Source organism: Bufo bufo, chromosome 4 (genome assembly GCF_905171765.1).
Source record: "Bufo bufo chromosome 4, aBufBuf1.1, whole genome shotgun sequence".
Classification (NCBI taxonomy): domain Eukaryota; kingdom Metazoa; phylum Chordata; class Amphibia; order Anura; family Bufonidae; genus Bufo; species Bufo bufo.
Genome location: NC_053392.1, coordinates 586,665,415 through 586,683,157, shown reverse-complemented (window position 1 = coordinate 586,683,157; position 17,743 = coordinate 586,665,415). Strand labels below are relative to the sequence as shown.

General features: G+C 43.4%; 1 protein-coding gene across 1 annotated transcript in view; it reads left to right on the top strand.

Moving 5' to 3' along the window:
- USH2A (usherin) overlaps positions 1-17,743 on the top strand; it is a 1,179,609-nt gene that overhangs the window by 1,040,152 nt on the left and 121,714 nt on the right. The window contains exon 64 of the mRNA XM_040430191.1: positions 13,151-13,458. Within this exon, the coding sequence (XP_040286125.1) occupies positions 13,151-13,458 (308 nt within the window). The remainder of the gene's footprint in view (positions 1-13,150; positions 13,459-17,743) is intronic.

Here is a 17,743-nt window from a genome sequence, read left to right as displayed (position 1 = left end):
CAAAGTGGTGGACAAACCTCATAAAATATATCACACCACTCCCAGGAACGACTTTACTTGCCTAGTAGTGACAGGTCGGGGCCAATTCCGTATCGCCTCTATTTTGTTCGCTTGGGGTTTGATGACTCCGCACCCAATGACATACCCCAGGTATTTTGTCTCCTCTAACCCTATCGTACATTCTTTTTGGTAAGCTGTTAGTCCAGCCTTTTAAAGGGTGACTGTGGAGGCCAGGTCATCTGGCGCAGCACCCCATCACTCTCCTTCATGGTCAAATAGCCCTTACTTTTAACGTTTTCCCAATTTTTCGGCTGACTGACTGACCTTCATTTCTTAAAGTAATGATGGCCACTCGTTTTTCTTTACTTAGCTGCTTTTTTCTTGCCATAATACAAATTCTAACAGTCTATTCAGTAGGACTATCAGCTGTGTATCCACCTGACTTCTCCTCAACGCCACTGATGGTCCCAACCCCATTTATAAGGCAAGAAATCCCACTTATTAAACCTGACAGGGCACACCTGTGAAGTAAAAAACATTTCAGGGGACTACCTCTTGAAGCTCATCTAGAGAATGCCAAGAGTGTGCAAAGCAGTAATAAAAGCAAAAGGTGGCTACTTTGAAGAACCTAGAATATGACATATTTTCAGTTGTTTCACACTTGTTTGTTATGTATATAATTCCACATGTGTTAATTCATAGTTTTGATGCCTTCATAGTCATGAAAATAAAGAAAACTGTTTGAATGAGAAGGTGTGTCCAAACTTTGGGTCTGTACTGTATATATATATATATATCTTCTATTATAGTCTAGTAAACTTTTATGCACCTTAAGTCATGTTAAATATATTTTTTCCTGAATCTCACAATTCACAATAATACAATGTTTTTTATAGTTTTTTCCATAGACTAATAAAGAAATTTTACAAATTTACTATTTCATAGTACTGGACTTTGCTTCTATACAGGAAACATACAGTTACCCACAGACATCAGTTATTTGTTGGAAGCCAGTATCTAGGCAGAATGTCTAACTGTTGAAAAAGTGGGTTTTTGGGGACAACACAGGCTGGATTTCAACCCGTCGAACAGGTCCTGATCTCCATGTTCTAACCTTTCAATCAAATTCACTGCAAGTACTACATTACTTGGCAGCACCAAAAAGGTGCAAAATGATACCACTAGTGTGATGATCATTTTCCAGAAGGTAGGCAGCACTAGAGGTGTCTCCCTCCCAGGACAGGACTTTACAGTCATGGCCAAAAGTTTTGAGACTGACACAAATTTCGTTTTTCATAAAGTTTGCAGCTTCAATGTTTTTTGATCTTTTTGTCAGATGTTTCTATGGTATACTGCAGTACAATTATAGGTATTTCATACGTTTTTTAAAAACTTTAATTGACAGATCCATCAAGTTTAAGGAAAGACTCAATATTTCCAATATATTTCTTTACTTCTAAAATTTGCCCTGGCATGCTGGATATCAGCTCCTGGGCCAAATTCTGACCAATGGCAACCCATTCTTGCCTAATTAGTGCTTGGAGTTTATTACACATTCTGCTTTTTGAAGATGTTCTCAATGGGATTGAGATCTGGGGAGCTTCCTGCCCATTTACCCAGATTTTCAATGTTTTATCCCTAGAGCAACTTGGTTATCACTTTGACCTTGTGACATGGTGCTTTATCATGCTAGAAAACGTAATGGTCATCACCACATTGCTCCTGGATCATTGGGAGAGGTTGCTCTTGGAGGATGTCTAGATCCCATTCCTTATTCATGGCAGAGTTCTTAGGCAAACTTGTGAGTGAGCCCACTCCCTTAAAGGTATTCCCTGGCCTACTGACCCTCAACAGCATCTGGGTCACTGGATATAGTGGACCATCTTTGTTATGGTTGGATTAACTAAGGCATGGAGTCTAAAGGTCTTTATTCTTGACCCATGGAAGGTTTGGACTCTACGTCTGGTCCATGCTGATTGCAGAAAACAGACGTAGTCAAATAGTAATCCAGGTCACAGTTACAGAATGTGGTGGTACGGAGCAGACAAAAGCATAATGAGAAAACCAAGGCAGAAATCGAATCAAGAATACCACCAAACCTCTGCAACAACCAAGGGAAGAAAACCTGAGAAGAGGCTGAAATACTGGAAAATGGGCAAAGTAATAAAGGTTAGAGGCTGGCCAAAATGAACAAAAATACAAAAAAAAATCCTATTGTAGCATCCTGCTCCAAGAGTTGCATTATACTGCAAAAGAAAGTGCAAATAATATATTTCTGTGTACTTTATACTAGGAGAAGGATGCAGAAGCATGTAGCTCACAGGCCAGCTCATCCTGGACCTGGCACCATACAGGATAGAACCAGAACATCTCCAAAGCAGAGCAGATGCAAGCGAGGTATAGAGAAAGACCAGTCTTAAAAAGCACTTTGTAACGGATCACCTGGCACCCCAACTGAGTACCTCCGTTGATGGATGCTCCTAGCGTTTCCTGAGGTTTCCAAGCACTCTGTCAGACACCACAATCACCGAACCGAAGAAGCATATAAATCCTCTCAAGCATATAAATGCTGTAGACAGTTGAATAGGAAACCATACGAATAGGTTTACACTCCTAGCAGTCAAACTGGAACAGCATACCATAAATCCTCCCCCAAGAATGAGACGACACTTCACTTTGAGGGTTAAAACAGGAACTCTTTATTGAGGGCTACCTGCCCGTATTTATGCAGGTCCCCATCTGGTGGACACGCCCCTAGGGGACCAGAAGGAAGACTGTGACACAGGACAGATATGTAGCACTCAGGATACACAGACACAACACATCCCCACAATGCATCATGGTTTCCTCCTCTCTGCCCTGGAGACACCCGAGGAGCAATTCAATTATCTCTCAGGACAAAGGGAAATCGCCAATACACATGTGGAGACAACAGGACAGAAATCACCACCCAAACACACAATGTCACACCCCCACAGCAAACACAGACATTTAACATATCCCCAGATAGCTCAAGTCTGAGTGCATATCATTAGGTGAATGGCACTCAGAATACACAAATACAATAAAATTTGCTATCTGGGTACCCTTACATAACATACAACAAAATTCCAAAGACAGAAAAATACATGAACTTATATAACTATGCCCAAATATTGCATTCAAACGTACAAATTTACCAGGGGCCATAGTCAGCAGGTAGGAGGCGGGTAGCCAGGCCTCTCTAATGCCCAGTGCCGAGGCGGGTTCCGCCACATTTCTCCCCTTTCCCATTGAGACTATCCAGACTCCAGACCTCCAGTCGGTCTGGGGCTCTGATAGTCAGCCGGCCTTTCTCCAAGGGTGTAGTTGTCCCTATGGCCCCCTGCCACTTGTGCCCAGTTGTAGATCCATGGCTTGGGGGGAAGGTAGCCAGGGTGCCCTCTCCCCTGGTTGAACAAAGCTGTTGCTGGGGGGAAGGAGTAACAGGCTCCTCTCTCTGCGACACCCTCCCTTGTTGTAGGGGAAAACAGACTGCCTCTCCTTCCAATACATTGTCCTGTTGTTGTGGACCAGGACAGACTGTCCATATCTCCAGTGGTGCAGGTACAGAGACTACGGTCCCATCTGCACTGTTGTGGGGCTTACTGTCTCCCCTTGGTGTGCTAGGCTGCCGCTGGGGAGAGGGGGTAACAAACTCCTCTCCCTTACACACTTTCAGCCGCTGGGGAGAGGTGGTAACAGGATCCTCTCCATGAACCGTAGACTGCCAGTGGGGAGAGGAGGTAACAGGCTCCTCTCCCTGCGACACCCTCTCTTGTTGTAGGGGAAAAACGACTGTCTTCCCTTCCAATACTTTGTCTTGCTGTTGGGGACCAGGACAGACTGTCCCTATCCCCAGTGGTGTAGGTGCAGAGACTACTGTCCCATCTGTACTGTTGTGGGGCTTACTGTCTCCCCTTGGTGGGCTAGGCTGCCGCTGGGGAGGGGGAACGAGATTCTCCCCTCCCGGTGGAATATTCTGCCGCTGGGGATCTGGGCCAACTGCCCAGCATCCCTGTAGGGCCGGTAGAGAGACCGCAGTCCCATCTCCACCTGCCATCTGTCATCTGTGGGTCTTCCCCGGACCAGTCGATAAGGTCCCTCATTTCTGGGGCTGGTTGGGGAGTAGGAGGTACCGAATGCAGGTCTCCTGATGACGGGCTTAGTTGTTTGGGAGGGGGAACAAAACACAATGCTCCCAATGGTGTACAGTCCATAAGCCCCATCAGGTTAGAGACAGGCGTTGTCACTTGATCATATAAGTCCGCATAATTCTGTTCGATCTCCCACTGCTCTGGTGGTACTTGCAGGGTATAGGGTGACTGACTGGAGCTGAACAGGTGCTGGTAATCCTGCTCCAGTTCCCATTCCTGGACAGCCAGTTCAATCAGGTCTGGCCTTAGGTCTTCGGCCATAGGGAGATCCAGCCCGGCCTCTCTGTAGTCAAATATGTCCCAAAGCCGCGACTCTGCCGCACTCCCAAATTCCGGTTCTGCAAAGGTCCCCCATAATAAGCCAGGGCCATTATAATCCTTGCCCTCGGGTTTGTCAAATTTGGCCATTCCGGGAACCCGCTGAACCGCGTACCAACGTATGCATCATCGAGACCCAGTTCCCTCCATGCCAGTAAATTAAGTTGCATCACCAATTCCTCCTGGGCCTGTTCTCCCAGCATAGGTATCCGTAGGGCCACTCTGGCTTGTAATCGCTGCTCCTTGCTGGGAAGACGCTCACATCTCTTGTCCGGCGCTCTCTCTGCAGTCCAACCTGGTTGCCTCTACTATTGGCTTGACCAGTGGTGCCAAGAGGTTCTGTAACCTCCGGTTAAATTTATTTTCTACCTCGAGCGTTGTCCAGGGACTCGCTGATTCTATGCAGCTCCATAATAATTCCTGTGTCTCCAGGGTGTTGTTCCTCTCACACCAGGACGCCATCCCACTGCTTGCCACCAATGTAACGGATCACCTGGCACCCCGACTGAGTACCTCCATTGATGGATGCTCCTAGCGTTTCCTGAGGTTTCCAAGCACTCTGGCAGACACCACAATCACTGAACCGAAGAAGCATATAAATCCTCTCAAGCATATGAATGCTGTAGACAGTTGAATAGGAAACCATACGAAAAGGTTTACACTCCTAGCAGTCAGACTGGAACAGCATACAATAAATCCTCCCCCAAGAATGAGACGACACTTCACTTTGAGGGTTAAAACAGGAACTCTTTATAGAGGGCTACCCGCCCTTATTTATGCAGGTCCCCATCTGGTGGACACGCCCCTAGGGGACCAGAAGGAAGACTGTGACACAGGACAGATACATAACACTCAGGATACACAGACACAACACATCCCCACAATGCATCATGCCCTGGAGACACCCGAGGAGCAATTCAATTATCTCTCAGGACAAAGGGAAATCGCCAATACACATGTGGAGACAACAGGACAGAAATCACCACCCAAACACACAATGTCACACCCCCACAGCAAACACAGACATTTAACATATCCCCAGATAGCTCAAGTCTGAGTGCATATCATTAGGTGAATGGCACTCAGAATACACGAATACAATACAATTAGCTATCTGGGTACCCTCACATAACATACAACAAAATTCCAAAGACAGAAAAATACATTAACTTATATAACTATGCCCAAATATTGCATTCAAATGTACAAATTTACCAGGGGCCATAGTCAGCAGGTAGGAGGCGGGTAGCCAGGCCTCTCCAATGCCCAGTGGCTAGGCGGGTTCCGCCGCACACTTTATTGACTCTTTGCCATCCGTGTTCAGGAGAAGCCTCCGGCGCCTGAGCACGCGCCACAGTTTGGCCCACCTGTGTAGTTTTCCATGTCCCAAGGTGAAAGAGTGGATTAGCAACCTGTACAAATAATGCAGCAGAAGTGTATGCCTGCTGGGGGACACCATTATTGGTTTCAAGATATTGCTTAAAAAAAGTATTACACCCCACATCTAGAAGCAAAGGTACAAGTCAGTTAGCAAAATGCAAGTACACTGCATGCAGAATTATTAGGCAAATAGGTATTTTGACCACATCATCCTCTTTATGCATGTTGTCTTACTCCAAGCTGTATAGGCTTGAAAGCCTACTACCAATTAAGCATATTAGGTGATGTGCATCTCTGTAATGAGAAGGGGTGTGGTCTAATGACATCAACACCCTATATTAGGTGTGCATAATTATTAGGCAACTTCCTTTCCTTTGGCAAAATGGGTCAAAAGAAGGACTTGACAGGTTCAGAAAAGTCAAAAATAGTGAGATGTCTTGCAGAGGGACGCAGCACTCTTAAAATTGCAAAGCTTCTGAAGCGTGATCATCGAACAATCAAGCGTTTCATTCAAAATAGTCAACAGGGTCGCAAGAAGCGTGTGGAAAAACCAAGGCGCAAAATAACTGCCCATGAACTGAGAAAAGTCAAGCGTGCAGCTGCCAAGATGCCACTTGCCACCAGTTTGGCCATATTTCAGAGCTGCAACATCACTGGAGTGCCCAAAAGCACAAGGTGTGCAATACTCAGAGACATGGCCAAGGTAAGAAAGGCTGAAAGACGACCACCACTGAACAAGACACACAAGCTGAAACGTCAAGACTGGGCCAAGAAATATCTCAAGACTGATTTTTCTAAGGTTTTATGGACTGATGAAATGAGAGTGAGTCTTGATGGGCCAGATGGATGGGCCCGTGGCTGGATTGGTAAAGGGCAGAGAGCTCCAGTTCGACTCAGACGCCAGCAAGGTGGAGGTGGAGTACTGGTTTGGGCTGGTATCATCAAAGATGAGCTTGTGGGGCCTTTTCGGGTTGAGGATGGAGTCAAGCTCAACTCCCAGTCCTACTGCCAGTTTCTGGAAGACACCTTCTTCAAGCAGTGGTACAGGAAGAAGTCTGCATCCTTCAAGAAAAACATGATTTTCATGCAGGACAATGCTCCATCATACGCGTCCAAGTACTCCACAGCGTGGCTGGCAAGAAAGGGTATAAAAGAAGAAAATCTAATGACATGGCCTCCTTGTTCACCTGATCTGAACCCCATTGAGAACCTGTGGTCCATCATCAAATAGGAGATTTACAAGGAGGGAAAACAGTACACCTCTCTGAACAGTGTCTGGGAGGCTGTGGTTGCTGCTGCACGCAATGTTGATGGTGAACAGATCAAAACACTGACAGAATCCATGGATGGCAGGCTTTTGAGTGTCCTTGCAAAGAAAGGTGGCTATATTGGTCACTGATTTGTTTTTGTTTTGTTTTTGAATGTCAGAAATGTATATTTGTGAATGTTGAGATGTTATATTGGTTTCACTGGTAAAAATAAATAATTGAAATGGGTATATATTTGTTTTTGGTTAAGTTATGCACAGTAATAGTCACCTGCACACACAGATATCCCCCTAAAATAGCTAAAACTAAAAACAAACTAAAAACTACTTCCAAAAATATTCAGCTTTGATATTAATGAGTTTTTTGGGTTCATTGAGAACATGGTTGTTGTTCAATAATAAAATTAATCCTCAAAAATACAACTTGCCTAATAATTCTGCACTCCCTGTAGTTGCTTCAACTATTTTAAAGAGATACATTTTGGCCTACGAATACAGACACCTGTAACATCTGAGAATTCTGCATTCCTGTCCTGAATTGTCTATATTTGAAGAAACAGTTCTGCTGCACAACTGTCTCCTCATTGCTTCCTGCACTACATTCAGTGCTGACATCACGACAACAGGGACCCTGCCTTGCACTGTAAAACCATCAACACAGAGGGCACCTCGAGCGCCATAACGCAGGAGAATGCCAAGAACCGGAGTGTGCCTTGAAGGGAAGAACTGGTGAGCCCTTCCTGGCAATGCATGAGCTCAGGGAGCTTCAGAACCATGAGAACAAATAAGACTACACCCATCCGACTACCCACACTCACGTACGCCCCTGCGGCATGCTGCACTAACAACCTCATCAAAGTTAGACCAGGGTGAAGCAGCACAGGGAGTTACTGGATTTGGATAGGGAATCCGGCTGAGAAGCAGTGTATGCCAAAAGGACGCTATGGGTGCATGGGGCTCTATGGATGTGTTCTGTACTGAAAACGGAAATTCTGTATTAAAGGGGTTGGTCACTTTCTGGCTACTTGTGACCAATGTGTACGTTAGATGATTTTTTGACAATTGCTAATATAGCCTTTGTTTATATTCTGTGTAATTTTCTATATTTCATAAGCCACATCCCCTTGGTAGGCAACTCTTCTTTGCTGTCCACCCAGATATCCTGTCCATAAGATGGCCGCCGATGGAGGGTCATGTGACCAGGCATATCACCTCCATTTGATGTCTCCTGCATTCAAACACATTGCACCTGCGCTAAACTCTCAACAGGACAAGTGCAGATGGCAGGGCTGGTACATATGAATGGAGAAGACATCACATGGAGGTGATTTTCCTGGTCATATGACTCTACATCAGCAGCCATTTTATGGACAAGATCTCTGTGTGGACGGGACAAAAGACCTGGCAAACAAGGGAGTATATCTTATGAAATATACAAAATGGTGCAGAATTTCAACAAAGGCTCTATTAGTAAGTGTCATATGGTCATTCTACAAACAAAATGGACAACAGTAGTGAATAAAGTGGATAACCCCTTTAAGAAAACAGGTGCCGCCTCAATGCAAGATGTTAGGATTACACAATGTATCAAGATGTTATCTCCACTCCAGCAACAGGCTCCTCCTTATTTTCTGTAAGGCTTTGTTCACACAGGCTGGATGTCTGAATCCACTGTGGTTGTTTTGGAGAATCAGCAGCAGTAGCAGCAGAAATCCTAGGCTAAGGTCTGTATTTCTGCCATGGATGCCCCAGCGGATCCCCACGTGTATACGCAAAGGTACTGTATTTCAGTGGAGCCAATTACAGCTTTTCTGCATTGAATTCCTCGCAATAATGACTCAGGATCCGCAGTGCGCTCATTTTACCGCACTGACATTTTCGGAGAAATGCAAGTGGGGTATTTTATTACCCATTTCAGGATATCAGCAGGTTCTGTCAGGATTTAAGTGCAAAGTCCTCAACATGTGAACATGGCCTGATAACTGAAGGGGCGGCTAAAGGGGGAGAGAAATCAATCTGAAATACAAGTTTCCATAGTGGTTTAATATGATGCTCAGTATTATGTCTGCTGTTAGCGCTTCATATCTGTGTTCAGTGTAATTCCCGGCTCCTCTCCACATCATTTTATTCCTAATCAAATCACAGTAGCTTGAAGGAGCGGCGGCGGTCCTGGAAATATCTCCCAGATCTTGTGTATTTGCCACAAGACTTGACCTATTTAAATCAGGACAAAAAAGTGCTTTGTGTCAAGCAGGATGGAAGAAACGTTCCATTATATTCATGCACCCTTACATTTGTCTCCCCCGTTATATTACATGAAATCTTTTCCCGGTCTGATTACCAAGCCGTCCCGCATCGGTAAAGGACCAGCACTGATACAGTAACCTCTTCTAGGAATATGCTTGCGTTGTCCATGTGTCATGGAAGCCAGAGATTCTATTATATTAAAAATGAAAAAATAAAAAAATGCATTAAAGAGGACCTTTCACCGATTCTTACCCTATGAACTAACTATACAGATAGGTAGAGCGGCACCCGGGGACCTCACTGCACTTACTATTATCCCCGGGCGCCGCTCCGTTCTGCCGCTATGCCCTCCGGTATCTCCGCTCACTAAGTTATGGTAGGCGGAGATACCAGTCCCTAAGTTATGGTAGGCGGAGTCTGCCCTAGCGCTGGCCAATCGCAGCGCAGAGCTCACAGCCTGGGAGGTTATTTTCTCCCAGGCTGTGAGCTCTGCAGTGCGATTGGCCAGCGCTAGGGCAGACTCCGCCTACTATAACTTAGGGAACGGAGATACCGGAGGGCATAGCAGGAGAACGGAGCGGCGCCCGGGGATAATAGTAAGTGCAGTGAGGTCCCCGGGCGCCGCTCCACATGTCTGTATACTTAGTTCATAGGGTAAGAATCGGTGAAAGGTCCTCTTTAAATAGTGAAATACACTCACTACCCAATAATTATTTCACTATAGGGGGTATATACTGTACTTGCTGTAGAGTGTGTCACCAGGCATTAGGTCTTGCCACATACGTGCGGCCGCGGCCCGTCACCAGGGACCAAACCAGAGGTGTAGCTAGGCTTTCCAGCACCAGGGGCAAGGCATCAGAGGTGCGGCCCCTTCACAGTAGTTATGCCCACCTTTTTTCCCCTTTGCAGTATGTATGCCCACCTTTTTGCCCCTTCACAGTATTTATGCCCACCTTTGTGTTCCTTCACGGTAGTTATGCCCACCTTTGTGCCCCCTCACAGTAGGTATGCCCACCTTTGTGTTCCTTCACAGTAGTTATGCTCACCTTTGTGCCTTTTCACAGTAGTTATGCCCACCTTTTGCCCCTTCACAGTATTTATGCCCACCTTTGTGCTCCTTCACAGTAGTTATGCCCACCATTGTGCTCCTTCACAGTAGTTATGCCCACCTTTGTGCCTTTTCACAGTAGTTATGCCCACCTTTGGGCCTTTCACAGTAGTTATGCCCACCTTTTTGCCCCTTCACAGTATTTATGCCCACCTTTGTGCCTTTTCACAGTAGTTATGCCCACCTTTGTGCCTTTTCACAGTAGTCATGCCCACATTTTTTTCCCCTTCACAGTGTTTATGCCCACCTTTTTGCCCCTTCACAGTATTTATGCCCACCTTTGTGCCTTTTCACAGTAGTTATGCCCACCTTTGTGCCTTTTCACAGTAGTCATGCCCACATTTTTTTCCCCTTCACAGTGTTTATGCCCACCTTTGTGCCCCTTCACTGTAGTTATGATGACCTTTAAGCCCCTACACTGTAGTTATGTTCTCCTTGTGCCCACATTTGGCCCCTAGTACCCTCTCCAGCTCCGTAATAAAATACTCACCTGTTTCCCTGATGATTGGGCTAATACCTGTGTTCCCCAGCAAGTGGCTTTCACAGGACGCGCTCACACACAGACATTGCGTTGCTGGCTGTGCAGGAGGCCTATTCCTTGGCTTTCACTGCTCCTCCCACACAGCCAGCAGTGCAATGTGTGGCTGCTGGGGAGCGCAGGAGATCAGCGGATGGCTCCATGCTTCACTAGGTAAATGAACTGCCTGGCGGGTGCGCCCACCCCAGCCTCTACACCTATGCCCCGGCTGCCCCTCCTTCGCTACGCTCCTGGGCCAAACTACCTACCAGCTCCCACTCTGGGGCTGCAAAGTGAGCATAGATCACCCCAAACATGCACAGACCATGCTCCCCAAACAACAGCTACCACCACTGACTTTGCCTTAATCCAGAAACGCTACAAAAACCAAACCACGTATATACTCGCTGCTCACAACAATCACACGTTCAGGCTATGGATTCTTTAGAGCAACAAAGTGGGCTTATAAAGTGAATAATTGATACACAAAAAAATCATGCAGTGCTTACAAAGAACAGATGTAAAATGAGACAAAGTAAAAAAAAAAGCGTACAGCAATAAATGGGAGAAAAATATAGTGAAGTCCTAGAACTTACTGCACCCTGGGAGAAAGGGGAGAAATGGATACACGGTCAGCTCGCCGGTAACTCCCACACTGTGTAACAATGAGTTATGTCCATGCAACATTTTTATAGAATTTCCTTTTTTTCCAATTTCCAGTTGGCCCAATCATTGACTATTCAAATCCCAGTTCTTCTCTTGGGTGGAATTAATGAGGGGAATGGAACCCTAAATATTAAAAATATTTTTGTCTGGGGGGGCAGATGCTTTTTTTTAAGTCTGTACATGGCAGCCAGGGGTGTTAAATATGACAGGAAGATGGAGAACTGTCCTTTTTAACTGAGGTGGAGGTTGCCCACTTGCACCTCCGTAGCTGGTACAGGCCCAGTCTGCTTGGCTCCATTATGCAGTGATGGAATGGAGGCTTCAAAAATCATCTTTTCAACATAAATCTGCATGTTATGTACTATGTCTACCTCACTTTATACTACAGATACATACATATCATTGCATTATATTTATATACCCCCACATCATATTTATGACAGGTTTCATATCAGAATCAAAAAGCTCTAAAGAGTTTTTCGGTTTTAGAGGGAGTGTACACTTTTGCAACTCATGAAAACAATATATGAAGTATGTAAATTCATTTAAAAATGTCCTACTGTTTCATGTATACAGCAACTATGCCGAACTATATGTCTCCATGGTTACATACTGCAAACAGAACACCTGTGTAGTCTGATCTTGCAGTCATTAGTTATTCTCTTCTAATCTCTATCCTCTTCTATTGTCTGTGGATTAGCAGAGAAGACAGGAGGAATTGGGTAACCCATGACTGCAGGATCAGACTACACCCAGGGCTTGTTTGTAGTCTGTTACCATGGTGATACATATATCTGCATAGGAGCTGGATAAGCTTCTATACCGTATAATAGTTAATGTGCTTTATCTGAGGTGCTTTACAATGGAAAATGTATCACTTCAAAAAAAAAAATAATTAGTGCTGCTCCTCCATTCATTTTTATGAAGCTAGTGGAAGCAGTCACCAGGTGCTGTATTTGGCCAATTCCACCAGCTTTATAAACATAGAATAGAGCTGGATGGCGCATGCATGACCACCTCGCCATTCTAGCTGGATGACCACAGTGAGGAGTTATGGAGGGCTTAGGGCGACCATTGTCATGAGATCCAGTGGTGTTGCCCCCAGCAGTCAGATATGTATCACCTTTCCTGTGGATAGGTGACAAATGTCCTTTGTGGGACAACCCCTTCAAGATAAATAGGCAGAATTACTACGACATAATGTTATGTATCCCTACCGAAAAAAGCAAAGAAAACCCATCCCAATGAATCCAATGTGGTTGTATTATTTACAGTGATCAAAAGTTTGCTTTCAGCTTTTTATGAAACTGCATCTATGGTACGTCCTGTAGGACTTACTTTAGGTGGACTTTGACTTGACATTTTTGGGGCTTCAGAACATCTCAATACTTTGCTATACAGCTACAATTACAAGAATATTCCAGGTTCTCTGGAAAAGTTTCGCTTCTAAATGTTCTTCATCTCCACTGCAGGTGCCTTGCTGGCAGCCGTGACAATATTACAGCCGTCGCCTTACCTGGTGGGATTTTAGAATACAGGGATTCTTCCGAAGACTTACAGCCTTACACACAGTATCAGTACTCCATCACAGCACAGAACAGAGAGGGCATGCTGCAAAGTTCATGGTCCATTGTCCACACACTTGAAGCTGCTCCTGAAGATCTAGATCCACCAACAGCAAAAGTAACAAGTGCTTATTCTCTGCGCCTTACCTGGACGGCTCCCACAAGACCTCTTGGAATAATAAGACAATATCTTATCATGTATCAGGAGAGCACGAGTGTGCCTACAGCAGCCACGTTCTCCGGGTCAACATTAACTCTGCCGGTGAGTCATGTTATGAATGTATGGTATCTTCTATCTATCTATCTATCTATCTATCTATCTATCTATCTATTATCTATCTATCTATCTATCTATTATCTATCTATTATCTATTATCTATCTATCTATCTATCTATCTCATATCTATCTATCTCATATCTATCTATCTCTCTATTATCTATCTATCTATCTATCTATCTATCTATCTATTATCTATCTATCTATTATCTATCTATCTATTATCTATCTACCCTCATATCTATCTATCTATCTATATATCTATCTATCTAATCTCATATCTATCTATCTATCTATCTATCTATCTATTATCTATCTATTATCTATCTATCTATCTATCTATCTATCTATCTCTCTTCTATCTTCTATCATATATCTATCTATCTATCTATCTCATATCTATCTATCTCATATCTATCTATCTCTCTATTATCTATCTATCTATCTATCTATCTATTATCTATCTATCTATTATCTATCTACCCTCATATCTATCTATCTCTCTATTATCTATCTATCTATCTATCTATCTATCTATCTATTATCTATCTATCTATCTATCTCCTATCTATCTATCTATCTATCTATCTATATATCTATCTATTATCTATCTATCTATCTATCTATCTATCTATCTATCTATCTATCTCTCTTCTATCTTCTATCATATATCATATCTATCTATCTATCTATCTATCTATCCATCCAGCATCAGACTGGCCTATTGGAATACCAAAGAACACTTGGAGCCGCCTTTGGAGCCAATCACTTGCCACTAGGGTCTATTTCTTTAAATTAAAACCTATTAAACTTTATTGATGACATAGGGGTTGGGCACCAAACATAATTTTCTCCAGTGGATCCAAAGAACCCTAGTCTGACTATCTATCTATCTATCTATCTATCTATCTATCTATCTATCTATCTATCTATCTATCTATCTACCTATTTCATATCTACCTATCTATATATCTATCTTTTTATCTATCTCATATCTATCTATTCTCTATCTTAGTGCAGTACACCGGAAGTAATTATTGTTACAGATCCAATATCTAGAATAAGCATTTTATTTTTATTTTTTTATAAATTAAATTATATTTTAGCAATCCCCTATTATATTCTACATTGTGGCTTTGGGCTGGAGTACTACTTAAAGGCCTCTTTCACACGAGCGTGACGGATTAGATCCGGATGCGTTCAGGATGCGTTCAGTGAAACTCGCACCATTTTGCAAGCAAGTTCAGTCAGTTTTGTCTGCGATTGCGTTTAGTTGTTCAGTTTTTTCCCGCGCGGGTGCAATGCGTTTTTATGTGTTTTTCACGCGCATGATAGAAAACTGAAGGTTTACAAACAACATCTCCTAGCAATCATCAGTGAAAAACGCATCGCATCCGCACTTGCTTCCGCACTGCAATGCGTTTTTCACTGAAGCCCCATTCACTTCTATGGGGCCAGGGCTGCGTGAAAAACACAGAATATAGAACATGCTGCGACGCAGAACTGATGCGTGAAAGAAAACGCTCATGTACACAGACCCATCGAAATGAATGGGTCAGGATTCAGTGCGGGTGCTGGGCGTTCACGTCACGCATTGCACCCGCGCGGAAAACTCGCTCGTGTGAAAGGGGCCAAAGGGTCCTTATATGCAAATTAAGGTTCATTATTATAATGAAAAGGTCTAAAACTTTCTATTACTCTTTGGGGGGAACTGATCATAGATCAGCGTTTTACACTGGTCTATTTATTTAATTCCCTCACTTCTATAGCGCTGACATATTCCACAGCGCGGTACAGACACTACTATCACTCTCTGTCCCCAAAGGAGCTCACAATCTAAGTCCCCTATCAGGATGTCTTTGGAGTGAACCCAGAGGAAACCCACACAAACACGGAAAGAACATACAAACTCCATGCAGATGTTGTCCTTGTGTGAGAGATGAGCCGACCCCTTGTCTGTATTCACATGTACCATTTTTGCAGCATTATTGATGCATATTAAAGAATTACAGTAAAATGATAGCAAACATTGATCAGGAAAAGCAACATGTGTGAATACAGCCTAAAATGTAAATCCATTCATTTTATCTGGTTACAACTTGAAACTCTTGGACTCCAATGGAAAATCTAAACCAGGGACCCCCCCCCCCCCCCCAATCTACTGTACACAATACTGGTTCCATCTCATGTGGCAGAGGGTCCTTGGGCCCCCTTAGGGCCCAGAAGCTACTGCAAATTCTGCACTCCCTCCTGGTATAACATAGAAAAGAACAGAACTTGCAAAGAGCAGGCAACCCAAATTTTTCTGGTTATTTTTTTTAAAGGGGCGGCACGCTTTAGTCGGACCCATGTTATAAAGTGGTCACATCCAGACACGACAAGGGTTAGGGATGGCATTCTTTACCATCCAAGGGCTTGTTACAAGCACATCCTACTCGGATGACTAATTTTTTTATGGTTCATAGAAGTCTAAAGTGAAATTCAGCAGCTGTTCAGGACAAGTGACCACTCTATCAGCTATATTATAACCTCCTAATAGAGAGGGAATTGCGCTGGAGCACAAGGTTAGCAGTGATTATCGGCAGGTGAGTGCTTTATTGAAGTTGAAAAACCATTAACATTGATAGAGTAATTATTTCAACTTGAAAGTAATTACCGCGATGGGTGATAACCACTTCAGTCTTCCGTGGCGTCGGCGTCAGCTCTGCGAGCTTTACACAAAAAAAAAGAAAATCAAAAATTACGACAAAACTGCAAGCATTGAATTAGTAAATTCCCTGTAAGAATCCCGTGCAGTAAAATTAAATGATTTCAGCCTCAGCAAAAGTTAATTTCCCACTTTATTCCTGACATAAATCCAGCATTTTTCTTCTTCGTTTCTCGCTATTATACATTTTTCGCGCAGCTTAAACCCATTGTAAAATGTTTCTTTAAGATGCGGCTGCTTTACATCAATAATTTAAATATGATAGTTGTTTTATCATTGTAGATTTAACTCGCACAGTCTGTTTATAAAGCTACATCACATCTATCTAATATCTATCGATTATACAGATAATTATGAGGTAGATAGATAGATATGAGATAGATAGATAGATAGATAGATAGATAGATAGATAGATAGATAGATAGATAGATAGGAGATAGATAGATAGATAGATAGATAGATATGAGATAGATAGATATAGATACAGTTGCAAGAAAAAGTATGTGAACCCTTTGGAATGATATGAATTTCTGCACAGATTGGTAATAAAATGTGATCTGATCATCTAAGTCACAACAATAGACAATCACAGTCTGCTTAAACTAATAACACACAAAGAATTAAATGTTACCATGTTTTTATTGAACACACCATGTAAACATTCACAGTACAGGTGGAAAAAGTATGTGAACCCCTAGACTAATGACATCTCCAAGAGTTAATTGGAGTCAGGTGTCAGCCAACTGGAGTCAAATCAATGAGATGAGATTGGAGGTGTTGGTTACAGCTGCCCTGCCCTATAAAAAACACACACCAGTTCTGGGTTTGCTTTTCACAAGAAGCATTGCCTGATGTGAATGATGCTTCACACAAAAGAGCTCTCAGAAGACCTACGATTAACAATTGTTGACTTGCATAAAGCTGGAAAGGGTTATAAAAGTATCTCCAAAAGCCTTGCTGTTCATCAGTCCACGGTAAGACAAATTATCTATAAATGGAGAAAGTTCAGCACTGCTGCTACTCTCCCTAGGAGTGGCCGTCCTGTAAAGATGACTGCAAGAGCACAGCGCAGACTGCTCAATGAGGTGAAGATGAATCCTAGAGTGTCAGCTAAAGACTTACAAAAGTCTCTGGCATATTCTAACATCCTTGTTAGCGAATCTACGATACGTAAAACACTAAAGAATGGATTTCATGGGAGGACACCACAGAAAAAGCCACTGCTGTCCAAAAAAAAACATTGCTGCACGTTTACAGTTTGCACAAGAGCACCTGGATGTTCCATAGCAGTACTGGCAAAATATTCTGTGGACAGATGAAACCAAAGTTGAGTTGTTTGGAAGAAACACACAACACTATGTGTGGAGAAAAAGAGGCACAGCACACCAACATCAAAACCTCATCCCAACTGTGAAGTATGGTGGTGGGGGCATCATGGTTTGGGGCTGCTTTGCTGCATCAGGGCCTGGACGGATTTCTATCATCGAAGGAAAAATGAATTCCCAAGTTTATCAAG